Here is a 27,264-nt window from a genome sequence, read left to right as displayed (position 1 = left end):
TTACTTATTTTTTTACTGTAAATATCAGCATGTGATGGGCCACTTTGGGTTCTAAAGATATTTGACCGTTTAATTCCTGTGTCAAGAAAACACTGCAAGCTCGTTAGGTGTGGCTGAGCACAGTTACAAGGGAGGGGGCAGTGGAGCCAATGTCTTCTGTTCTAGTCACAGAGGTGACTCGTTTGCCTTGGCGTCTACTGCCCCCCAGTTAGGTTTTGGCCAGTCCTGTTCATTTGATCAGGGCAGGTCTTTCCTGTGTACCCCCTTCTTCTGTTCCCGTTAGTCCGGGCTTACCTCACGAAGCGTTTCCATTACCCCTCTGCCTTCTCCAGGCTCTCTCTCTCTCTCTCTCTCTCTCTCTCTCTGCTTTTTGTCTTGTGCTGTGGAGAGGTCACTTTCTGAAATATAATTTCACTGTTCATGTAGCAGGAATTTATGGAGTATCTACCAAGAGTCAGGGATGGTCCTAGGTCCTAGAGATTGAGGTGGTTAACCCTCAGCCCTGCCCTCGGGCTCTTACAGTGTGGAAACCTGACTTCACTCCCTCTAGAACGTCATCACGGCCCCCGACAGTCACCTCAGTGTCACCTTCATCCCCTTCCTCCTGCTCCTGCTCTTTTGGGGACTGTGATTGCAGCTCTGTTGTGGCTCTGTCCTTGTCTTGAGAACATCACTGCGCTCCATGATGAATACCTCACTGATCCCAGGCTTGGCTATTGAATGCTCTCTGATTAATCTATAGGCTTTAGCAAAGTCACATTGATTGCTCCCTCGCTTAGAAAATAAAACTGGGTTCTGAGATGTCCTGCTTTGCATGAAAGGGTTCACGTCCTCTAATTTCTCCATTTGAAAAATGGAGGATTGCTCGCGGCCATGGCCACCTGCCAAGACTGGCTCGGACTTAGACACCCCGCATGGCAGCAAGCTCTTTGTCCTGAGACTCGCCTGCACTTCCTCTGACTGTATTTGAAGGGCTGAAGGAAACGAAACCTAGAGAGACTTGCTAATGTATTCAGGGTGTGACACTAATAGGCACGAGAGCCACGATCTGGACTCAGTTCCCTCTACTCTAGAACTTCTGCCCCAGCCATCTACTAACTGGTGCACAGACATCGTTTAAGAATTTTCAGTTAGCTCTCCATAGTGGCGCACGCCTTTAATCCCAGCACTCAGGAGGCAGAGGCAGGTGGATCTCTGAGTTCCAGGACAGCCAGAGCTACACAGAGAAACCCTGTCTCGAAAAACAAGCAAACAGTTTTTGTTTTTAGTTTTCCATAACACAGTCCAGGTATGTGTCTGTTCCTCCGACATCTCCCATGTCCCTGCTCCCGTCTTACTGCTCTCCATTTGCGGGTTCATGGCAGTTTGATAAATACTATGTCAAAGCTGTGTTTTTGTTTTGTGAAGCCTGTTTATTCTGTTGCGGAAGCTTTCAGATCCTTATGGTCTTAGAATACCTTTATATCTTTTCAATTAGTCAGGGATCGGTGAGATGGCTCAGTGGGTAAAGAAGCTGGCTGCCAAGGCTGACCGCCAGAGTTCAAATCCTGGACCCACCTGAACAGATTCCCATGAGTTACAGCACACGTGTGCAACAGCACACACACACAAAGTAAATGTACAAGTGATTGAGTGCCCCACACTGCCTTTTAAAAAGTATTTTAATCTATCTTGTTAGAAATTATATTTAAGAAAATTTAAAGATACTTATTTGTGTATGTATTTTAAACTTCCACATGCTCATATGCTAAAATCCTTTGCTGTTTTGTACCCACAGTTCTTAAACCATGAATGATGGCAACATGCATTATTCTTTGCCAAACTTTGAACCCCTTGGCTACAAGATCTTCCAAATGTTGAAATAAAGTGTTAAAACTCTTAAAAGTCTTCAAATATAGCAAAGCTATCAGCCCACAGTATCCCTGGGATGCTTATAAGAAAATAAGAATGATTAAAGTAGTTATCCTATCAGTGTTATCATCAAATAGTTCTGACCTGATTGGGAGGGAGGGTGGTTGGATAGACCTCAGGGACCACTGGAAGTCCTCAGATCACATTTTAGGAATCACTGTGCTAGGGGAAAGGAAACGTGAGAGGAGAATGAAACAGAATTTAAAACCACCTATGTATTTATCATATTTCAAACAGCCAGTGGTCACAAGCCTGTGGGTATCTACAGATTTGTGTGGAGAATGCAGGCTCCATCCATAAAGCCCAGAGCACCCGAGGGCTATTCTTCCAAGAAAAATCTACAGAAGCCACGTTTCTTAAGTAGCTATGGTGTGACCATCAGGGAAGAGCCAGGGCACTTAGTTGGTTGAAAATAAGAAGTAAGTCCTGCTCATTTCATAAACCTGATTGGATCCCAGGAGTTAATAGAGCCATGGCCTTGGGACAATCGGTTTTTATTAAATAAAATTAAATTTCTTTGTCAAATAAAACGTCTTTCTTTAGGTGGCGGTTAGCTCACAAGGCAGTGTCAGTGAGACATGATCCAGTCCAGGGTGGAACAGGGGCCCATTACACGTGCGTGTGGCCACTTTGCAGCGGTAATCAGAATGTAAGCCATGTAATCTAGTTAAGTCTACTGTATGCTAAGCAGTCCAAGAGGTACAGAGATTTTAAAAAAGGCATTGTGCCCTTAAGGAAGGAGCTTGTCGATGAATCCAAGGAGATCTAACAATAAAAAGGCCGCTGCACCTAGAGAAGGGTCTGAGTGCTGTGCCAGGGTTAGGGAGTTGACTGAAGAGCAGCCAGCTGCACCCTGGGAAGGAGGAGTGTACTGGCAGTGGAGAGGTAGAGTCCTGGAGGTGGGCTGGCTGCCTGGCACACAATTGAGGGAAACAATGAAGTTGAGTAAAATACAGTCCATCTTGGAGGAGGCTTGCCTGCCCGTCCAGGGTTCAGATTATCAAAGATGACTGTGGAAATAGCAAAGATGCTCCTGTTTCTGTTGGTCCGTCTGCCCTTCTAGTGAAGTCCTCAGATGTTTGTGCCTCAGCACAGTTTATTAAATTTCTCTTCTATCCACTCATAGTCGCTTTTGAATGTGCCTTTTATCGTAACTTAACCAATCCACAGCCACTGCCTCTAGCTATTTCCTGTGTTTATAAGCTAATATTTCCCCACCCCAAACCATTCTAGGGCTGAGTGCCCAGTGCTTAAGTACCCCCTCTACAGCTCACATAGACCCCACATTGTTTCAGACTCTCCAGCCTTGTGCTTTCTCAAACCTGCCTCCCCTACTTGGACTGTTCCTTCCTGGAGACAGGCCCTCCACATTGTGGAGCAGCTGTCTGCGACAGAAGTGCAAAGCCTTCTCAAGGAGGTCCTTGTTACTGTTGAGATAGGGTCTTGATGTGATTGCCTAACCGGATCCCAAACCTGTGATCCTCCTGCCTCAGCCTCCTCAGTTCTAGGATGGCAGCATGCCCAGCTTTCATCTTTGTGTCTTAAGACACCATCTTCCAGCCAGTCGTTTTTACCAAACTGTCTGTGGTGAAGGACTAGTTTCTATTTTCTCCAATTGTTCATGCACTGATACTATTGTAAAACGTAACAATGAATTTCTAGAAAAATTACCATATTCTCTGATGTTATGACAATGTTAATTGCCATAAAATTTCCTAGTGTTCATCCGTCCTACTGTAAGCCAGTAAGTTTTGTGTTAGCATTGATCTGTGAATGTTGTGCTCAGTGCACACAGTGAGAAGAGCAGGTTCAGGGGAAGGAAGCAGTAACCCGAGGAGGGTGCCCAAGGAAGCCTCGAGTGAAGTAGAGAGGTCCTGATCCAGTGCTCAGTGGACAGCACCGACTGGAAGAAGGAAGTGTAGGCGCTGGCCACGTGTGTACCCGTACAGTGCCAGCTCTCACTCACAAACAAGATCCAGTCAGGATGCTGGAATCAACCAGAGTGCCGGCCCCTCTGTGGTGGAACAGTGAGGGTACTGAGAGATGGTGCTGAACTCGGCCACTTCCCACACGACCAACATGTAGCATCTAAGTGGTCCGCAGTGGCATCACCGTCACGTAGGTGGCAGGGACGCATGACTCTAATTTCCTTTCTTTTTTACTTTTTCTTTTTCTCCTTTTTTTTAAACTTTTGGGGTGCAGGTAGAACCTGGGCAAGCACTGTTACTGAACTGCATCCCCAGCCCTGACTGAGTTTCTTCATGTGGCTCCAGGGACAAAATTCAGACAGGTTTCAGAAGTTTGTGGGTTCCTTAGAGCCGAGTCAGGAAAAGACCACACAGCAGGTGAACAGAGTTCTTCAGAGAACATCAACCCTAGGGACAGGGGCTTTGTCCATCGCAGGGAGAGACGGGAGCTAGGGACACTCGGAGCATAGAACCAGAAATAGAATTTTTTTTTTTTTTTTTTTTTTTTTTTTGGTTTTTCGAGACAGGGTTTCTCTGTGTAGTTTTGGTGCCTGTCCTGGATCTTGCTCTGTAGACCAGGCTGGCCTCGAACTCACAGAGATCCGCCTGGCTCTGCCTCCCGAGTGCTGGGATTAAAGGCGTGCATTATTGACAGCACAGAGAATGTCTGTTGACTCAGCTGTTGTCTTAGCAGAAAATTAGGCCTAAACTCTAAGGCAGAACTCCTGCTGCAGTTTTGAGTTGTGAAAGTTCCCTCAGAAACCTTACTTGGTAAAGCTAGTCCCACAGAGCAGCGAGCACAGTCCTGGGTCAGTCGTTTAACAAGCTGCTCTCTTACAGAAGTGCTTCTCACGCTGGGCTTTCCTCTCCCTGGGAACACGGGAATACTTTGCAAACTAGTTTTCAGGAACCGGATCCCCTAACCTTTAACCTATATAGAGTTGTGCCTGAGATCAAGCCCTGTGGCCCAAAGCTCCCCAGTGTGTGTGTGTGTGTGTGTGTGTGTGTGTGTGTGTGTGTGTGTGTATGTGTGTGTGTGTGTGTGTATGGTGTGTGGTGTGTATGTGTGTGTATGTGTTGGGGAGGTGTATGTGTGTGTGGGTGTGTGGTGTGCATGTGTGTGTATGTGGTGTGTGTGTATGTGATGTGGTGTGTGTGTGGTGTATATGTGGTGGGTGTGTGTGTGTATGTGTATGTGGTGTGTGTATGTGGGTGGGTGAGTCTATGTGGTATGTGTGTATGTGTGTGTATATGTGTATGTGGTATGTGTGTGTGGTGTATATGTAGTGTGTGGTGTGTGTGTGTGTGTATGTGGTGTGTGTATGTGTGGGGGGGGGGGTGGGGGGGTGTATGTGTGTGTGGTGTATATGTGGTATGTGTGGGGGGTGTATTTGTGTGTATGTGGTGTGTGTGTGGTGTATATGTAGTGTGTGGTGTGTGTGGGGGGGTGTATGTGTGTGTGGTGTATATGTGGTATGTGTGGGGGGTGTATGTGTGTGTATGTGGTGTGTGTATGGTTCCCCCCAATTCCCTTTTTAGAAGCTCCATCTTCTCATCCTAGGCTGCCTGTATGGTTCATTTCCTCAAGGATGTCGGATAAAAGGAAAATTGAACGCATCAGTGCCTACAAAATGTTCTCTAACACAGGAACCCCAACTCCTCTGTGAGACTTTCTCAATTCATCTCTTCCTTCCATGTGTCTGTTAGGGGTAATTACAAAGGCTCTGGAGTGTTGTGAGTTCAGGACTGGGTTACTGTGAGGGAAACACATATATTACAAATGAAAAATGAGGTCACACTTTTTCAAATGAAAACAAGTCCAAATTGACCACTTCCTTTGACATTGAGAACACTTTGTCAATTAGATCATGTTGCAGACTCCCAATAAACTAAGGGGGCTGTCTGCACCCTTAAGACTGATCAGCGTATTTAAAGCACGCACTGTGATAAAATCTTTTTATTTTAAAATGCCGACAGTAATGGAAATAGAACATGGTTTTGAGTGTTCCCTTTTCTGCTGTGTTAGCCGTCTTAAGTGAAAGAGTAACCATTGTCCCCAGACTTGTTCATAGCACACACTTCCTGGGGGCCTCAGCGGTCGGGGAAGGGACGGCTTCCAGCCAGGTAGCATGTCCATGGGCTAGCAAGCTCACTGCTCTCAACAGGGTGCAAAGGGGAATGGATTTGTCAGCTGACAGATCCTTCTGCTACATCTGACTGGTGGTTTGTCGTGTGGGTTTTGGCGTATAACTTGGAAAGAGTTCATTATATGACATTATAACACAATTCTTTCCAAGATTATATTTGCATGGATAAAGCTTCCCAACACTTAAAGTGGATTATTATAGGATGGGCGTGGGTGAGCACTGTCTCCTTCCACTCCTAAGTAATCCTGTCAACAAACAGTAAGCACAATGAAAAATAGCCATCTCATCAATTAATAACTGCCTTTAAGTCACCTGCTTGTCAAGTGTATACTGTGTGTGTAGTGTGATCAATTACATTCATAATATTATAATAAAAACTGAATATGAGAGAATTTGAAGAATATCTTAGGGACTCATGGTCACAGAAGAAAGTTTTAAGGTTGCCAATTTATAGTTTTTTGATGCAGAGCAGTACACAGTGGTAACCAATAAAACACATTTAAGCATAAAAATTCACTTTCGTAAAATTTTGGAGGAAATGTGCAATAGGAGTATGTGTTGATAAAAAGGATAAAAAGAAATTAAAAACTTGATAAAGAGTCTTACTTGAAAATGTGAGTGCTGGGAATTACATAATTTACAACTAACTGAATTGGGAAATAAATTATTCACAACCACTTACAATTCTGATTTTAAAAGATGTTGACTTTAAAGTGGAGGCGGTATATATCACGTGCCAGCTGACTAAACAGCAGCGTTTTGTGGTGTTATCAGAGCTCCAGACAGGTACACATGGAGAGAGGGCCAGAGGTGTGGTACCTCTAACGACTTTTGCTAGACGGGCTGTGGAGTCTTAACTTGGGCAGTGTTTAAAAGCACTTTCTGTGAGAGTTGGTAGTAAGCACATTAAAAAAAAAATAAAATAAAATAAAAACCCACAAAAAACAAAAACAAAAATCCTGTAATTTGCGTGCAGGGTCCACCCAGCTAGCTGAGTAGCCTGGTGATTCCGGGTGTGTGGGCCGCAGGATGTGAGGAAGAGTGAAGTGGTGCAGGGTAATAGACCTGCAGGGGTGCATGGGGCTGCTGGTTGGTCTCACACCCTCTCTCTCTCTCTTTCTCTCTCCCTTGCCCTCCCAGTCGCTGCTGAGCATCCCGGGCTCACCCTTCCTCTCCCGCCACAACAGCAAAAGCAGCATCTTCAGCTTCCGGGGCCCCGGGCGGTTCCGAGACCCCGGCTCGGAGAACGAGTTCGCGGACGACGAGCACAGCACGGTGGAGGAGAGCGAGGGCCGGCGCGACTCGCTGTTCATCCCGATCCGGGCCCGCGAGCGCCGCAGCAGCTACAGCGGCTACAGCGGCTACAGCCAGTGCAGCCGCTCCTCGCGCATCTTCCCCAGCCTGCGGCGCAGCGTCAAGCGCAACAGCACGGTGGACTGCAACGGCGTGGTGTCGCTCATCGGGCCCGGCTCGCACATCGGGCGGCTCCTGCCTGAGGTGAAAATAGATAAGGCAGCTACGGACAGCGTAAGGAAGTACACAGTGGACCAGGCTAGGCATGGCAGTCTCTGCTCCTGCGCCCGCCCGCCTCTTGGGCTGCTCTCCATTCTGATTAACGCCCCTGCCCGTCCCTCCCTTCCATCCGCCCCTTACTCCCCTTAATCTCCCCTTACTCCTTTACTTAGACTTTGCTTCGTTTCCTCCTGCCCCGCCTTCCTTGTTTCCGGGCTCCTTTTATTTACCCCTTTCTCTTTCCCTCCACCTGGGTAAATCTGCCCCGCCCCCCGCCCCCACACACACCTGCTTTAATGGAATGGAACTGACCAGTTGCCACCACCTAGTCTGAGCCGATCCGAAGTCATTGCTTCTCTTCCGTCGTCTTTTCCTACTAGGAAAACAGCTTTGAATTTAAAGACCTTACTGTTTCTATTTTTTTAAATACTATTTTTGAATAATTTTCTGCCTCTCTACAAGGATGAGATGTGATTTTTTTCCAAAGAGGATTATTCATGCAGTATGCCGGGCCAGCGCTTGAGACCAAGAGAGCACTGGACCGAGAGTCTCAGAAAGCATCGGGATGGGAAGAAATGAGGAGAGGGGGAAGTGGGAGGTTGGGGGAGGGAGGCAAGGGAAGCCGAAGATGAGATTAAACGGGGTGAGTTTTCAGGCTCTGGAGCAGTAGTGGATAATAGCTTTAGAGAATTGTCTAAGGGCTCAAAGTCCCCTCTTTGGGAAAAGCCATGTCTTAGCATTTCTTTAAATTCTAAGCTCTTTTTAAAGTTTTCAGTTATTATACCTCAGTAATCCTAACCATTCCCACCTCCAACTCTTGAAGGTCTTCCATGCCTCTGCAGCTGGTGTGAGCCCTGACGCAGCATGCGTCCATTGTTCTAACCTCTCAGTGTCTAACAGCATGAAGACAGCCAGCCCTTTAATTAGCATGACGCATGTGTGAAAGAATGTGGATAATGGGGGGTGAAATATTTCTGAGTGATCTGTATTAGGACTTTAGGGCAGTTGTTGGCTGTACAGATAAAAATCCACAAGATAGGGCTGGCATATGTAGCTTAATGGAAGACAAGGCATTTGGCATGCCGCCGGCCCTGGGTTTCCTCTCCAGCACCACACACTAGGTGGAAGAAAATGGAAAAGAAAAAAGTTCGAGTTTGAATGTGTTTGAGGTTGCTTCATCTCTCTGTCCTTTTATTTAGAAGGACAATGCCATGTCCCTTAGATACGTACGAGCTGCAAATGTCCCCTTCCTTTCTGCGTCATGGCTGTTGAATTTGGTGCTGGGATCCGACCAGGGTCTTCTTCATAGGAGCTCAAACCTCTCCCACTGACTACACCTCTAGACCAGCCTATAGATTATTTTTTAGAAGTGTTACCCTCTGAAGACCCAATCCTGTTCCTCCAGTTAGTTCTAACATGGTCTCTATTCGCTGAGTTGGCTGTTTCCCTTCTGGAGACCTGATTATTTAAAGTTATGATGACAGCTAATGATGAACAGTGACTCAAGTCCTCCAGCCCAGAGAGCCGGCCGAAACAAACAAAGATATCACTGTTATATTACACTTCTATTTTTGTATTGATTTTCACTGATTTATGTTTCTAGGGTAAATTGTGGTCTTTATACCTAGATAGTTAAAGTCTCTGGGAAAACAAACAAGAATTGGTATCAGTGGAAAGTCAGGATAGCTCAAAAATTCAAATATTCAGAGCTGAATTTTGTTGTACCGGTAGGTTTATGGTTTATAAGCCAAATAACAAAGCTGACATTTTCCCCCAAAGAAAAGGGATGAGATGTCCAGGAAGTGTCCTGACAGTTGGCTCAGCTTCGGCTTTGTTTTGTTGAGTTGGGTTGGGTTTGATTAGGTTTGGTTTGGTTGAGTTGGGTTAGGTTTGGTTGTGTTTGGTTAGGTTTGGTTTCGTTATGCTTGGTTAGGTTTGGTTGAGTTGGGTTAGGTTTGGTTGGGTTGGGTTAGGTTTGGTTGTGTTTGGTTAGGTTTGGTTGGGTTGGGTTTGCTTAGGTGGTTGAGTTGGGTTGGGTTGAGTTGGGTTTGCTTAGGTTTGGTTTGGTGAGTGGCTTCTGTTGTACTCCGTGGGAAAAATGTTTTTTAGGTTCAGTTAAGCAGATGGCTGTGGAGTACAGCTTCATTTCCTCTGTACTGTGGCCTACAGAGTTCCTCCTGGGGGCCTTTGGAGGAGCCTAGTGTCTGGTACCACATAGGCACTTAGGAGGTTCTCTAAGTGATCCTGAGTGATGATGGTGATAGAATGGAGGTCCCAAGGCCAGGAGATCAGAGCTCCAACGTGACAGGAAGAGGCAGTAGGCAAGAACATATCATTCTCAGCGTCTTCATAACCAGCAACACTGTTTTATTAGAAGCCATAATGCTTCAGTTAGGGCTGGTTGTTTATGGTGTGAGAAATGGGTCAGTTGCATTAACAGCCCATGAAGAACCAGACAAAGTAGGACGTATCGGCTCTGTAGTATGTGGTCAAATCCACATAAAGACAGACATAGAGGGGAAGGTCAGAGAAGTTGCCTTTGGGATGAAAAGTTATTAGTTATTTTTCCCTTCCTTGTGATTTTCTTATTTATGTATCTACCAACTACCCATATTTTGTGTGTGATACTGGGCGTCTAACCCAAGACCTTGCACATTCTGAGCAAGTGCTCTATGACTGAGCTACATTTCTTTCTAGCCCTTGGGTTTTGTTTGGTTGGTTGCTTGTTTTGAAACAAGGTTTCCCTGTGTAGTTCCAATTGGCCTTGTTCTCAGTGTGTAACCCAGGATGGTGTTGAACTCAATATCCTGCAGCCTCGCCCTCCCAAGTACTGGGCCTATAGACATGCCACCACATCTTACTATCGCTTAATTTTTGTGACCACACTATAAAGTAGGTAATTTTTGTCCTCAGAGAGAGATTTGGTAACTTGTGTATGTGTATGTATAAGTGAAACTGGAACCAAGGCCTCCTAAAGCCCAAGAGATCTTTCTGACAGCTAGACTATCAGCGTCTTTGCAAAGCTGGAGAAATACTTACTTTTCTTAAAATGGCATATTAATACTTTTATGTTAAACATTATAATTTTAATTATGAGCTTTAGGTATTAACTACTCCTCTGGCAGCCTAGACCCAATAAATAGTCACCATCTCTTTGGGCTGAGCTATAGTGACCCTACTGTCAGACATGCTGGGTTGTGCCTGTAGCCGAGAATGATCCTGTCTCACACATACTCACGCTTCATGGACTGGAATGGGAGCCGCCGGTGCACCAGTGTCCTGGCTTAGGACACCACATGCGCAGTTTGTTCTTTGAGTTCAGTTAAGAAATGCAGTACTCTGCTTAAAACAACACAAGGAGAGAGGGCTGGAGAGATGGCTCAGAGGTTAAGAGCACCAGTTGCTCTTCCAGAGGACCTGAGTTCAATTCCCAGCACCCACATGGCAGCTCACAACCATCTGTAACTCCAGTTCCCGGGGATCTGATGCCCTCTTGTGGATTCTGCAGGCATTGCGTGCACATACTTCACAGACAGACATGCAGGGAACAGCCGTACACATAAAATAAAGACTTCAGACATTATATCATAGGTGTCTCGAAAAAACATTCATGTCCTCATTAATTATGTGGTCAGTATTGAATAATCATTTTTTTCACAGTTCGGGAGTTTTTACACTTGTTTTTTGCTGAAGCACAGGAGGAGGAGACTTTTCTGTGTCTTTCTCTCTGAACTGGAAAATCTTCACTTTCTCATGAAGAACACAGGTGCCACCAGCACCCAGAAATCCCACTTAACACCGAAATCTATTGAGGCAGATTGCAAATGCCCCAGCTCTACTCCCCAAGAGAGGGCCGCTGCTGTTGTCTCCATTGTTAGTTAAAGCAGCCTGTCCCGGACTGCACAGTAAAGGGAGGTGGGATGCGGATGCAAAGCGTTCTCTACCACATGTCCTGACTCTAAAGCCCACGTTCCCCATTTACTCGTGGGACTCTGGGAAACTATATCCTTTGGCCCATTTTCTTCTCTGTAAAAAAAAAAAAAAGTCAAAAACAAGAAAGCAGCAGAGGAGGGCCTTTGCTGTGGGCTACTGTGAAGGTTAGAAGTGCTGACCTTGGTGTTGAGGTGTTCACAGAGCCTGTATCTCCCCATGTGGTTTTCATGTTCCCTTCTCTCTCTTTTAGCTCCAAGAAGGATAGAAGAATTGAGTGGCCTGACTTAGGAAGGGCGGGACTCCTTCTAAGACTATAAAGATCCTTTGAGAAAAAGAGATTATTATAGACTTATTCCAAAGCAGAACCCTGCGAGAACTGTAGAAATGTTTGAATGGGAGATTGGGTTGATGGTTGTAATGGTTCTAAGAAAGAACCTGGCAGATGAAGTTCAGTTGTGAATTCCTTGTGAGAGGAATTTAGAATCTATGAAGTGGGAGCTTCCTTGGGCAGATCTGGAGAAATGTGGGCAGAACCGGCCACTTACAGAAGCAGCAGTGTCTCCATGGGAAGGGCTGCAGTTCGGGAGGCTGGATGTCAGTAGCCAAGCACCCTGCGAGACTTCGAATTTGGGTTAAGAGGGATGGAGCTAACTTCTGCTGAGTTTAGGGTTGGTGATTGTTGTTGTGGTGGTGGTGGTGGTGGTGGTGGTGGTGGTGGTGGTGGTGTGTTCCTGGGATTCTGAGATCGTATGTGTGCTGGGGAAGCACTGAGCTCATTGAGCTGGAATTCCAGACTCCTTTACTTTCTTTTAGATGGGGTCTCACTGTGTAACCCAAGCCTTGAGCTTCCGACCCTCAGTCCTCCAAGGGTTGAGTTTGCAGATGTGTGCCACAGTGCCTGACCAACCCTGCCCAGAGGTCAGCAATCCAACCCCTCCCCCAGCCCAGTGACTCTCAGCTCCCAAGTGGTAAGAGTTGACTGCAGCTTCTAGCATGGGTCACTTCCCAGAATCCCTAGCAGAGCCCTAGGTGGTGAGCCCACTATAAAGCTGCTTCACCTGCCGGGCAGTGGTGGCACACATTTAGTCCAGAGCTTGGGAGGCAGAAGCAGGCGGATCTCTGTGAGTTTGAGGCCAGCCTGGTCTACAGAGTGAGTTCTAGAACAGCCAAGGCTACACAGAGAAACTCTGTCTCAAAAAAAAAAAAAAAAAAAAAAAGTTGGTTTACCCGAAGCAATCTACCATCCATCGGTGTCTGTGGTCTGATTGTAGAAACAACACCCAGCCATTGCTCCTGAGGGTGTAAAGTTCCTCAGAAAGCAGCATAGCGTTGTCTTGTGATTCAGCAACACTGATCCTAGTACACACACAAGAGAATTGAAGCATGTTAACACAAAACAGATACACGGATATTCACAGTCATTAGTCATAGTGATCGGAAAGTGGAACACCCAAATGTTCGTCACCCAATGAACAACAGGCGTTTCAGCCCCACGAAAGAGGGTTGTTCGGCTGTTAAGGGGAACGAGGTTGTATGTACCATGGATGGAACACAGAGACAGGCCGAGTGAAGCAGCCAATTGTAAAAGGTTATTATATGACTCCATTTAATGAAAAGAGGCAAATCCATAGAGATAGAAATCGGCTTTGACTGGCAGAGTCTAGAGGAGAGTGGAGTCAGGAATGACTTCGAACAGGCACAGATGTTGTCAGGCAGTTTCAGTTTGAGTTTATGTCATCAGAGATGGAGCCTCCACCTCTCAGTCAGTCTGAGTTGATAAACCACTGGAGTCTACATCTGCAAGTGGACAGTGACAGATTTCATGTGAGAACTTAGAGCTGTGATTGGCCAAAGGACTCAAGCCCCTGGATTATGACAGACAGCCCAGGGAGCCAGCCTCATTGACCGCTTCCTTAATTTTTGTCCTCATTTGCCGCTAAGGTCCAGGTTTACCAGAGTAAACTGGTCATACACCACAGTCACGTGGGCCGTTCTGCCCCCAGTTTCTCAGCCAGTAGCTTCCAGTGTCAGTGGCCCTGGCTGGAATCAGGGCACATCAGGAGCCCGCTCTCTGCCCAGTGAAGCACCCGACTTGTCAGCATGCCTGAGTCTCTGACAGAATACAAATGGCAGCAAGTGACTGTAGCACAGTCTGAATTTACAGCCCGCGTCCTTCCTCTGGTTGGCCTTGACTGTTTCTGTAATTCATGTAACAGTGACTACTTCGTCACATTCTCTGTGGCCCATATTCCTTGTCAAAGCATTCCACTGTTAGCTGGTTGCCCCAGAGTTGCCACATTGGCAGGTGAAAGGATGTGGAGGGCCTGTCTGACGGCCAAGGATTGCTCCAGCACTCACTGTGTTAGGACTCCGCCCACCCTGAGGCTCCTCTTGTCCTTGTTTGGACCGCGCACTCCAGGCAGTGCCCCTGATTGGTCTTACTGTAGCTTAGTTCCCTTTCATGGTGTAGACTCGTGAAATCCGTGGTTTTGATTCAGCTTCCTTCAGTCAACAAGGTGTTTCTGTTTTGAGATATATCCAGGTATGTAGTTCATTACAGCTAGGTGGTGTTTCAGTCCATAAATGTGGCACATAATTCAAATTGTCTCCACTTTGCAGCTAATACAAATAGGCTTGCTATGAGTCTTCTTCTTTTTTTTTTTAATTGAAATAGATTTTTTTAAAAGACAGTCTATTCTGATTATGGCTTCCCTCCCCAACTCCTCCCACCTCCCCACCCCCCAGATCCACACCCTCCCCAACTCCTCCTACCTCTCAGATTCACACCCTGCCACCTCCCACCCCCCAGATCCACACCCTCCCCAACTCCTCCTACCTCCCAGATTGACACCCTGCCACCTCCCACCTCCCAGATCCACACCCTCCCCAACTCCTCCTACCTCCCAGATCCACATCCTCCCCACCTCCCAGATCCACATCCTGCCCGCCTCCCCACCTCCCAGATCCACACCCTCCCCACCTCCCAGATCCACACCCTGCCCAGCCCACCTCCCCACCTCCCAGATCCACACCCTCCCCACCTCCCAGATCCACACCTGCCCACCTCCCACCTCCCAGATCCACACCCTGCCTCCCAAATCCACATCTTTTCTTTCTCTCATTAGGAGATAAACAAGCATCTAAAAAACAAACAAACAAAACAAAAACTAATGATGAAATTACAAAATAAAAACAAACCAGAATAGGATAAAACAAGAGAAAAGCTCAAGAAACAGACGCAGAGACACACAGAAATCCCAAAAAAAAACATAAAACTGGAAACTGTAACATATACACAAAGGACCTGTAAGGTCAAAACAAAACAGAACAAAAACATACTTAGATAAAGCCCTCACAAAGCAGCATGAGACAAAGACCCTCCAAAAATGCTATTGAATTCTTTTTGTGTTGGCCATCTACTGCTGGGCATGGGCCTGCCCTAAGGAGTGGTTTTTATATACAGTAAGACTCTGTTGGAGAAGACTAGTTTTTCATTTGCGAGCAGTTATCACTGGGAGCGAGCTTCTGGGTGAGGTCTGTGTCCACCTCCCCCCTCAGCACTGGGACCCCATGAGGCCGACCTGCAGAGGCCCTGGGTCTGCCGCCGCAGTCCCTGTGAGTTCCTGTGAGTTCCTGTGTGCATCCATCCTGCTCTATCTAGAGGCCTTATTTCCTTGTGTCCTCCATCCCCTCTGGCTCCTACAGTCTTTCCAGCTCCTGTTCCACAGGGTTCCCTGAGCCCTGAAGGGAGGAAATTGATGGAAACAACCCATTCAGGACTTGGTGTTCTGAGGTCTCCCACTCTCTGCACATTGTCCAGCAGTGGGTCGCTGTATTTGTTCCCATCTACTGCAGGAGGAAGCTGATGATGGCTGAGCAAGACACTGATCTATGAGTGTAATGGATGTTGTTAAGATTCATTTTGTTGCTATATTCCTTTAGTAGGACAGTAGTATTTGGTTTTCCCCTAAGTCCCTGGCCTATCCAGTCTCAGGTTCTTGGCCACCTAAGCAGTATGAGGGATGGGTTTCATCTCATGAAATGAGCCTGAAATCCAGGCAGAGACTGATTGGTCAGCCTCATAAGCTTTATGCCAGTATTGCAATAGCATACCTTGCATGTAGGTCACCGATGTAGATCGGAGGGTTTGTAGCTGGCCTGGTGTTTACCTTCCTCCTCTGGTGGCATGCAGAGTATCTTCCAGTACCATGAACACTCACCCATAAGGCTCTAGACGGACACCAGCTTGACTTCTCCATGTTCAGAGAGTTATGTGAGCGTTGTCTTCAGCAACAGGACCTTACCATCGGATGGTGGAGGGCAGCCAATAGCCTTGGCAACAGCCTAGCTTGTTTGGGGGTTCCTATGGAGCCCCTTTGGCCCGCAATTAGATTAGATATAATCCATTCCCAGTACTGGGAGCTTCATTTGGTGACAAGAGACGTCCAGTTGGGCCTCCATCTCCCCTATAACTTGGCAATTCCATTTAGATCACTGTATATATACATGTATATATTTGAGGGAGCGTCTACTGTGTTAGGTTTCCATAGGACCCCTCAAATGGCTCTTAATTTTAGTTACCCCACTCCCGTTCCCTCCCTGACTTCCTTCTTTCCTTCCCCTTCCATTTGATCCTTCTATTCCAGTCCCCACTTTCACTCCATCTGTAACTCTCTATTCTATCTCCCCTTCCTAGGGTGATCCAACCCCCCCCCCCCGTACCTTACTCTATACCTAACCTCTGTAATTATATAGATTGTAGCCTGGTTATTGAAGACTTAACAGCTAATATCCTCATATAAATGAATACATACAATATTTGTCTTTTGGGATCTGGGTTACCTCATTCAGGATGATTTTTTTTAGCTCCATCCATTTACTTTCAAATTTCATAATTTCATTTTTTAACAGCTGAATAATATTCCAATGTGTTGGTGTACCACATTTTCTTTACCCATTTATCCATTAATAGACATCTAGTCTGTTTCTGACTGTTATGAATAGAGCAGCAATGAACATTGCCCAGCAAGTGTCTCTGTGATAGGATATTGTGGTAGTTTGAATGTAATTGACCCCTGTAATCTCATAGGGTGTGGCACTATTAAGAGGTGCGGACTTGGAGTGGGTGTGGATTTTTAGAGAAAGTATGTCCCTGGGAGGGCGGGCATTGAGGTCTCTTTTGATCAAGCTTCCCTCAGTGTGTCTGTCAGTTGACTTCCTGCTGCCTTCTGGTCAAGGTGTAACCAGCACCATGTCTGCCTGCACACCACCCTGCTCACCGTCATGGTGATAATGGACCAAACCTCTCAAACTGTAAACAAGCCACCCCAATTCAGTGTTTTCTTTGTAAGAGTTGCTGTGGTCATGGTGTCTCTTCACAGCAATAGAAACCCTAACTAAGACAGAGGTAGAATCTTTCAGGTATATGCCTGGGCACTGTAACTGGGTCTTGCAGTAGATCTAGTTCCAGCTTCCTGAGGAACCACCACAAGCTGAACAAGTTTGCACTCCCACCAGCAATGGATGAGTGTTCCCTAACCCCACATCCTCACCAGCATAAGCTGTCATTTGTGTTATTGGCTTTTCTGACTGGTGTAAGATGAAATCTCAAAGTAGTTTTGATTTTCATTTTCCTGATGACTAAGGATGTCGAATATTTCTTTCAGTGTTTCTTCTTTTGAGAACTCTGTTTAGATCTGCCCTCTATTTTTAATTGGCTTGTTTTCTTGATATCCAGATTTTTAATTCTTTAGTTGGTAAAAAACGAAGAATCTTTCCCCATTCTGTAGGCTGCCCCTTTGTCTGAATGACGGTGTCCTTTGCTGTGCAGAAGCCTCTCACTTTCATGAGGTCCCGTTTACTAATTGTTGATCTCAGTGCCTGTGCTGTCCGTGCTCTGTTCAGGAAGTCTTCTCCTGTGCCACTGAGTTCAGACTCTTCACTGCTTTCTCTTCGGTCGGGTTCAGTGTATCCTGTTTTATGTTGAGGTTCTGATCTCCTTCAGTCGTCTTACTGCCAAGACTTCAAGTCTTGTCAACTGTAATCGAATAGATCTGGAGAGAGTGGGTAACTTTGTCTTGTTCCTGATTTTAGTGGAAATGCTTTGAGTTTCTCTCCATTTAGGTTGATATTGGCTGTGGGCTTGCTATAAATTGACTTTATTATGTTGAGATATGTCCCTTGTATCTCTAATCTATCCAGGACTTTTATCATGAATGGGTACTAGATTTTGTCAAAGGCCTTTGCATCTAATGAGATGAGCATTTGGTTTTTGTCTTTCAATCTGTCTATATGGTAGATTACACTTATCAATTTATGTATGTTGAACCATCCCTGCATTTCTGGGATAAAGCCTACTTGATCATGATAAATGATATTTTTTATATATTCTTGTATTTAGTTTGCAAGTATTTTATTGAAAATTTTTGTATCTATGTTCATAGGGGAAATTGATCTGTAATTTTCTTTCTTTGTTAGGTCTATATGTGGTTTAGGTATCAGGGTAACTATGACCTTGTAAAAAGAACTGGGCAGTGTTTCTTCTGTTTCTATTTTGTAGAATGATTTGAATAGTATTGGCTTTAACTCCTCTTTGAAAGTCTGGTAGAATTCTGTACTAAAACTGTCTGAGCCTGGGCTTTTTTTAAAAGGAGAGGCAGAGCCAGGCAGATCTCTGAGTTCGAGGCCAGCCTGGACTACCAAGTGAGTCCCAGGAAAGGCACAAAGCTACACAGAGAAACCCTGTCTCGAAAAACCAAAAAAAAAAAAAAGGAGACTTTTAATGACCATTTCTATTTCCTTAGGGTTTATAGGTCTGTTTAAATTGTTTATCTGATCTTTATCACTGCCTGGGGGACCAGCCTCCAGCAGTGCAGGGCTCAAAGGGAATCCACAGAGTCTGTGTGTCTTACACGTTTTTATGTGAGGGGGTTAAGGGAGAAAGACACGCACTCTTGGTAGTTTTCTTCAGACTTTTTCTTATTCTTCTGCATTCTCTATTCCTACTCTCATTCCTGATGTTTTCCTTCTAACCCATCTTAACTCTCTCTCTATCCTTTTTCTTCCAGCTTAGATACCCCAGCAAAATATTTCAGGCAATATAAAAACTACAATGTGGTTACATTATTTTTCAAGTGAATAATTACAATGAATACAAATAAAAAACAGCATGTTTTCCATATCCCTTACATGATTAAACATTTTATGTATTACAGGTGAAAGCAAATTATCCCAAGAACCCACGTACATTCATACCCAAGCAACTTGTTATAGATTAACTGTGTAAGCAAGCAAGGTGTTCTTCTTAGTCAGGACTTTTGCTGGCAGACTGAGTTACAAAGAAAGGGCCAATTACTTTATTATCTTGAAAGATAATCTTATAAGGAATCACAATCCTAAACTTTTATATATGAAAAAAAAAGAATCAATCTACTCTATTTTAAATCTTTGGGGTGCATACCCACTTATCAATAGTTTTTTTTTTTAATATCAAGAGATTGAGGGCAAAAATGGGTACAAGAAATTAATCATCACCTTTGATCATCAACCAATCTTAGCAAGAAAGTGCATCAGCTAGTAATAATTGGGCTGCTTTGTTCTTGTTCCCTGACCTTAAAGAGTTCCTCACTCAACTGTGTGCCTTTCTAAAACTTTAGATTATCTCCTTGGGTTTTTCACCTCAAAGCTATTGGACAAAAACATCTTAGTCTAAGTTATTTTCAGAGCTTTGTTTCAGCTGTGACAACTCTGAAACACATCTCCCAAAACTAAAGTTGAAAGAATTTAAACTAGCTGGTCTACTGGGACTCAATTTTTTTTTCATAATCATTAACCTAAGCCACAGTCTATAGGGCTCCTCAGTAGACGCTCATGTGTTCTAGCAGTGTGACAATTCCTTGTTTGATGTTTTTATCATCAAAACTCTAAACTAACATTATTATTCTTATCAGTTAGACAGTACAGTTAGGGAAGAAATCATCTTCATAATACTCCACAGGTGAAAATGCCCAGTAGAAGGGGATGTATCCAAGAGATAAGCACACCACATTACAGGCAGTGGGGATCTCCCCACACCCATTCACACCATGCCAGATACCAGAGAAAGATGGTAGCAGCAAACATGTGAAGGCACAGCAGAAGCAAAAGACATTCCTGGGTCTGTGGTCTTGGGGTCTTGCCTATCCGAGATTGACCATCAGGGATTCACCTCCTGGTGGGCTGACACCTTGAACTTAAATTGCCACCTGCTGCTCCTCTGACACGGCCACAGCAGATCTTGATTCAACTTTGGTAGGTGGTATATATCAAGAAAATTATCCATTTCTTTTAGATTTTCTAATTTGGTGGAGTACAGGTTTTTAAAGTATATTCTCGTAATTCTCTGGATTTCTCCTTTTTGTCTCTAATTTGATTTCCTCCCTTTTAGTTAATTTGGCCAAGAGTTTGTAAGTCTTACTGATTTTCTCAAAGAATCAATTCTTTGTTTCATTGATTTGTTTGTTTGTTTTTATTGATTTCATCCCTGAGTTTATTTCTTGCCATCTACTCCTTTGGGGCATTATTTCTTCTGTTTGTTCTAGAGTGTTCAGGGGTACCATTGGAACATCTTTTCCATCTCTGTACCCTGAGGTGATGTCTGTCCTTGATGTTAAGATGTGTTTCCTGGTTGCAGCAGAAGGATGGAGCCTGTTTTCGCTCCCGTTCTGTGTCTTTGTATTGGAGAATTGATGTTGAGACTTACCAGCGAGCAGTGTTGGTTAAATGTTGTGGCTTGGGGTTCCCCCGCCCCCGCCCCTCGTTGGACCTGTTTGTCAGAGATTGTTTATTCCTTATGTTTTCTTGAGGGTGGTCAACCTTTTCAGGTTGAACTTATCCTTCTAGTGCCTTCTGTAGACTGCATACTACTTAAATGTGTTTTTTGTTGTGTTGTTGTTGTTGTTTTGTGTGTGTGTGTGTGTGAAATATCTTTCTTTTTCCATCTATTATGATTGAAACTTTTGCTGGGTATAGTAGTCTGGGCTGTCATCCTTAGATGACATCTACATCTACATCTCTTAGAGTTGTAGAACATCTGTCCAGGCCCTTCTGGTTTTTACACTCTCCACTGAAAAGTCAGGTGTTATTCTAATAGGTCTGCCTTTATATGTTACTTGGTCCTTTTTCCTTGCAGTTTTTAATATTCTTTCTTTGTTCTGCATGTTTACTATTTGGATTTTTATGTGTCATGGGGACTTTCTTTTCTGCTGTTTGGTGTTCTGTATGCTTCTAGTACCTTGATACACACCTCTTCTTTAGGTTAGGGAAATCTTCTATGATTCTGTTGAAAGTATTTTCTGTGCCTTTGGCCTGGGTTTCTTCTCCTTCCTCTATTCCTATTATTTGTAGATTTGGTCTTTTCATAGTGTCCCAGATCTTCTGGATGTTTTGTGTCTGAATGTTTTGTTTGTTTGTTGTTTGGTTGGGTTTTTTTAGATTTAACTGAGGTGTCCTTTTTTTTCTATTTTGTCTTCAGTGCCTGAGATTCTCTCTCTTGTATCTTGTATTCTCTTGGTGAGGCTTGCCTCTAAGGTTCTTGTTTGAGTTCCTAAATTTTTTATTTCCAGTTTTACCACAATTTGGGTTTCCTTTTGTGATTCCATTTCCACTTTCATGTGCTCAGCTCTTTTCTTCATTGCATTTCACTGGTTTTTTGTGTTTTCATAGATTTCATTAATGGATTCATTCATAGCCTCTTTAAGGTCCTTGAGCATATTCATAATAGCTATTTTGAAGTCCTCACCTTGTGCTTTATCTACATCGAATTTCTCAGGGCCTGCTGTAGTAGGTCTGCTGGGCTCTGGTAGAAATACTGTCCTGGTTGTTACTGATTGTGTTTTTAGGCTGGAGTCTAGGCATCTGGGTCTGGGATGACTGTGGTTCTAAGTGTTGATTTGGTCTTGTCTTGGTTGGTTTCTGTTGCCCCCTCGGACTTAGTCCCTGCTGGGTGTGGTCACTGGGAATCTTGGGTAGAACTTGTTTCTGGGTTCAGGGAGCTGATATGCCGGAATGGGGATGGGCTAGAAGGGTGGGGAGATGGGGGTGAGGGGCTGAGAGGGTACATGAGGAAGGAAAGCTGTGTCTGCCAGAAGAATCTGTGGGTCCACAGGGAGGACAGACCCATGCTAGTGGTTGTCACAGAGCTAGGGATAAGCCTGGGTGATTGACATTGGAGGACAGGACCATGGCCAGCTGGTTTCCAGGGAGAGACAAAGGGATGGGTGAGGAATGCAGGCTGTAGGGAGGATTTGCTTAGTCCCTGGGAATTGGGCAGAGAGGAGGAAACGCCATGGTAGGTAGTCTACAAAGCTGGGCATAAGGCTGGGGAGCCAGAAGGAGAGTGAAGATCCCACCTGATTCCAAGGCCAGTATGAAGCCCTGGTGAGGCTGGGGCATACAGTGACAGAGGTAGTTGAGCTGTGGGAATGCATATATGTAGCAGGAATTTTAACAGTTCTTATTAATAAAATCAAACCTGAGGCAGTTATTGGGGTGAAACGTTGGATGGTCAGAGAGACAGAACAAGCCACAGCTAACCTCACCTGGCCAGTGTAGCTAGAGTTTTCCTGCCTGGCCCACAGTCAGGACAAATCTCTCTCACCCGCCAGTCCCACAGCCGTTCAGACCCAACCAAGTAAACACAGAGATTTATATTGGTTACAAACTGTATGGCCGTGGCAGGCTTTTTGCTAACTGTTCTTATATCTTAAAGTAATCCATTTCTATAAATCTATACCTTGCCACGTGGCTCGTGGCTTACCGGCATCTTCATATGCTGTTTGTCATGGCAGCGGCTGGCAGTGTCTCCTTCCGCCTTCCTCAATTCTCTCAATTCTCCTCTCTCTTAGTCCCACCTATACTTCCTGCCTGGCCACTGGACAATCAGTGTTTTATTTATTGACCAATCAGAGCACATACAGACCATCCCACAGCAGGCCAACTTGTCAGCTGGTCTTGTTTCCTCAGACTGGAAGCCTCTGTGTCCTCATACCCAAATAGCTCTCAGCTGAACTGTGCTGCTAGAAGCCTGAAATCTTAATCAGCTAAAAGCTTAACCATCCAAATGCTTAACCAGCCAAATGCTTCTAGTTTCTGGTCCTCACACCTTATATACCTTTCTGCTTTCTACCACCACTCCCTGGGATTAAAGGCTGCTTTCTGGGATTAAAGGCGTGTGTCACCATGCCTGGCTGTTTCCAATGTGGCCTTGAACTCACAGAGATCCAGAGGGATTTCTGCCTCTGGAATGCTAGGATTAAAGGTGTGAGTGCCACCATTTTCTAGCCTTTGTATCTAGTGGCTGTTCTGTCTCCTACTCCAGATAAGTTTATTAGGGTACACAATATTTTGGGGAACACAATGCCACCATACATATATCCTCTTTAGTGCATTGTTTGAGATCTCTTGACCACTGTTAACTCATTTTATTGAATTGTTGCTAGTTTCTTTGATGCTCTAGATATACGTCCATTATGACAAAATCCAACATCAATTTTTATTTTGTGATATTGCCTTCTGCATCTTGTTCAAGAACTCTGCCTCTGCCTTCAATGTTATGAAAATGTTGTTGAGAGCTTTAATGGCTTTTGGTTTCGTAGTCACATCTCTGGTCTTCTCAAATTAATTTTTGTATATGAAGTGAAGTGAGGATTAACCTGATGGATCATCAGTCTTTCAGCAACACTTGTGAAGGCTTCCCCGCCCCCATGTCAGTGCCTCAGGCAAACACATTGTTTCATGCACTGTGAGTCATGTCTGGTGTCCCTGCATTCTTTCTGATTATGTCAACGCATGCTAGCCTTCTTCATTCCTACCTCGTAAGAAGTTTTGAAATGGGGTAGTACAAATCTTTTAAACAAAAATCTGCGTGCATTTAGAGGTGTGTGACGGATGTCCTTCAGGAGGTTATTTGAACACTCTCAGTCTTTCTTTTTTTTTTTTTTTTTTTTTTTTTTTTTTTGGTTTTTCGAGACAGGGTTTCTCTGTGTAGCTTTGCGCCTTTCCTGGAACTCACTTGGTAGCCCAGGCTGGCCTCGAACTCACAGAGATCCGCCTGGCTCTGCCTCCCGAGTGCTGGGATTAAAGGCGTGCGCCACCACCGCCCGGTTCTCAGTCTTTCTAAAGATTCATTTTTCTTTCTCCAGCCTTTACATGTCCTTAATAATTTCAGAAGCATCAGTTTCTTCCTAAAAGCCTTGAACTTTGTTAGGCATTACATTGAACTGGAGAGTCTATTTGAAGAGAGAGGACATCTTAATTTTGGTATCAGTGGACATCATTTATCTAGTATAAATAAAAATATACTCCTTTATTTAAGTCTCCTGAAGTATCTCTCAGGAAAGCTGCATAATTTATCATGAGAGTCTCACATATTTAAATAGTTTTATTCTATATTACCATAAAGATACAATTTTTAGAGCTTTATTTTTGAAGTATTCCTGGGATATAGAAATACAGAGATTTTTCCATTCTATACATTGTAGCATCTTGGTTCTATTAGCTGTGGAGGGTTTGGAGAAAATTTCATAGTTTCTATATATACAATAATATTTTCTGTAAATAGCTGCCATATTTACCTTTTTATTTTCTTTATTGCACTAGCCTGGACTTCAGATTCAGCTGATAGGAGTGATGAGAGAAGACAGCTTCTTTCCTATATTAAAGAAAGGGTTTTCAGTCTGACCCAGAGGTATGGTGCTGTCTCTCTCTGGTCAGGCTGAAGCTGCCTGTTCCCTTTAGGTTTGTTGAGCTACAGTGTCGCAGAGGTGTTTGGTTTGTAGATGCTGGTTTTCTGTGTCTGTGAGGTGATCTTATGCATTCACTTTGTTCTCTCAGTCTGACGATGCTGACTTCCCTGTACCCTCTCTCTGGTCTCCTTCCATTGGCCAGAAGGAGACAGGAATAGCAGTTGTTCTGACTTAATAAGCTGGAAGGTCAACTTTTCGTGGTTTATGTGGAGATCTTTAAACAACAGCCAAGACTGGAAGTAAAGAGCACATGGCATGAGTCCAGTCTGCGTCACTGCAGAGGCAAGAATGGGGGCTTCCTTAGCGGGGGTCCTCAGATGACGGCCTAGTGAGCTCACTCGATCTTTAGACTCTGCTTTCACTAATCTTGGTTTTTAAGGTCATTATTAATATATTCTGAAGAAGTTATATCTTGTTTTATACAGATGCAGAAAAAAGTAAGATACCGAAACCATATTATATGTAATTTCCCATTCCTTAGTCGTCGTTTGGTTCTTTGGGAGAGAACATTCTGAAAACCATCTGTCGTATACACTGTAGATTGATCGAAGGGTCAGCTCAGTAACAGTCTAGAATCAGTCCAGTGGCAGAAATAAGTGTCTAATATACAGAGCCTTTGTATGTTCATTTTTACATGATTATCATTTCTGCAGTATAGTAGGTTAATCTGATTTGTTAAATTTTCTATCAGAATGGAAACTATAGCAAAAAGTGGCTCCTCAGAGAAATGTGTATTTATCTGAGATAATGGGTAAGTCATACTTACATACACAGATGTCTGTATAGTACTACAGTTAGAATCCCCAAGGAAATCAGTTCTTCATCCTCTCCATTTCTTCTGTAGCTCTTCTACACAAACAAGGTCCACGTGAACCAAATGTGTTGGTCTGTAAGACAGTGTGAGTCAACACTTTGATGAGATAAATTTTGTCATCTGCTAGGAATTACCCTCTGCTGTCTTTCAGATCTAAAGCGTGTAAGGACCGAGGGGTTTGGGGAGCTCCTTAGAAGTGTTTTATTTCCAAGACAACCAAGATCATTTTGGAACTGATCTGGCATGCTTCTCTCGACTCATATGAACATATCTTTTCCTGTGCTAGAAATGGTGACTGTCTGTCTAAGCCACCACGGAAGGAGCAGGAAAGACCACAGAGGTGGCGTAGTGCAGGACAGCATGGTTACTAAAGAGATGGTTTTTAAACCGTCCATTGAGACTGGTCTGATATAGATTAGTCACAAAGAGCATAATCCAGGGGCAGTAAGAAACTCATCCCTGGGCGCTGGAAAGGCGACTGCTTTTCCAGAGGATCCAGGTTTGAGTCCCAGCACCCACGTGGCTTCTCACAACTGTTTGTAGCTCCAGTCCCAGAGGATCTGATCTCCACAGGCACCAGTCACAAACATGGTACACAGACATGCACACAGGCAAAGCACTCACATCCACATTACAAATGGTGGTGGTGGTGGTGGTGGTGGTGGTGGTGCTGATGGTGCTAAACTCTGCTGCAGCCCAGCACACCACTATTAAGCATTAAACAAATATATTTTATAACAACCCAGTGATATATTTACCATTTGTATTTTATTTGGTTGGGAAATTTAAACATTGTAATTTAATTAAATGGGTTTTGTTTTGTTTTGTTTTCAAGACAGTATTTTACTATGTAGCTCTGATTGTCCTGGAACTCACTCTGTAGCCCAGGCTGGCCTTGAACTCACGGAGATCCACCTGCCTCTGCCTCACTAGTGCTGGGATCAAAAGTGTGCATCACTACATCCAGCATAAAAGTGAGGTTTTTTTTTAAATTGGCCACTTTTAAATGTCCAGAGAAGCATATGGTGCAATATACTTAAGATCAGTCTTATCTCACTTTCTTCTATTGTAGCTGGAGTTTTCTCACCAGGTCCCACCAAGCCCTGGCAGTCCGACAGCCCACTTATAAAATAAACACACAGACGCTTATATTATTTACAAACTGTATGGCTGTGGCAGGCTTCTTGCTAACTGTTCTTATATCTTAAATTAATCCATTTCTATAAATCTACACCTTGCCACATGGCTCATGGCTTACCGGCATCTTTACATGCTGCTTGTCATGGCGGCGGCTGGCAGTGTCTCTTCCCGCCTTCCTGTTCTCTCAATTCTCCTCTCTGTTAGTCCCACCTATACTTTCTGCCTGGCCACTGGCCAATCAGTGTTTTATTTATTGACCAATCAGAGCAATTTGACATACAGACCATCCCACAGCATTCTATGGCTTGGAGAGGGCTTAGAGCCCCGGCTTCCTAATGCTTAGCCAGGCTGATATTTGCTCACCATTTAGAAGGGACAGGGATGGCACTTCTCCAGGCAGAAGCAGCATCTGGGAAGGAGCTCAACCTCCCGAGTTCTGGGTGGAGGTGAGTTTGACTCATTTTGGCAATAGATCAACTCCAGCCATATGTTGTGGCTGTAAGGTGAGGGCAGGAAGACAGGGTTGTGGTGCCCCAGACTGCGGTTTTCCTACTTTATGCTTAACCAGATGAGGTAGTCAGGTCCCAGCCAGAGTCGTGGTTCATTGAAGATTTGATTAAATATGATCCATGACCAACTTACTGCATTCTGTTTCTCAAAGTGAGTAGGATTATAGAGTCGAGTAGTTTATTTGTTTTAAATGTCTTAGGGAGCAGGACCTAAATCCAGTTAGAAAGTGGTTACTATCAGGATGTCTTGCCGGGTGGTTGTTAACTGTGGCTCGCAGGACTCACAGCTGGGTAAGAGTTGTGGCAGCTCAAGCCAGACCAGATGCCAACATGGAGAGGGGAGGTAGGCGTGAAGTCTACCCCTGGCTGCTGGGAGAGGTAGGAGAACACAGAGTTGGGTGGGTAGGGAAGCGGGAGAGCAGACCTGGGAGAAGTTGGGAAAGGGAGTACCCATAATCAAAACACATATGGGGTTCTCACAGAACTAATAGAAAACTTTAAGAGAGCGATGCAGATCACAAGGCTTTTGCTCACACTCTGGACCGTCAA

General features: G+C 44.5%; 1 protein-coding gene across 1 annotated transcript in view; it reads left to right on the top strand.

Moving 5' to 3' along the window:
• Window positions 1-27,264, top strand: part of Scn8a (sodium voltage-gated channel alpha subunit 8) — a 112,083-nt gene that overhangs the window by 36,574 nt on the left and 48,245 nt on the right. Inside the window, exon 11 of the mRNA XM_059246920.1 lies at window positions 7,166-7,522. Within this exon, the coding sequence (XP_059102903.1) occupies window positions 7,166-7,522 (357 nt within the window). The remainder of the gene's footprint in view (window positions 1-7,165; window positions 7,523-27,264) is intronic.

Source organism: Peromyscus eremicus, chromosome 20 (assembly GCF_949786415.1).
Source record: "Peromyscus eremicus chromosome 20, PerEre_H2_v1, whole genome shotgun sequence".
Classification (NCBI taxonomy): Eukaryota; Metazoa; Chordata; class Mammalia; order Rodentia; family Cricetidae; genus Peromyscus; species Peromyscus eremicus.
Note: the sequence above shows the minus strand (reverse complement) of the source record. Positions and strands in the feature narration are given on the sequence as shown.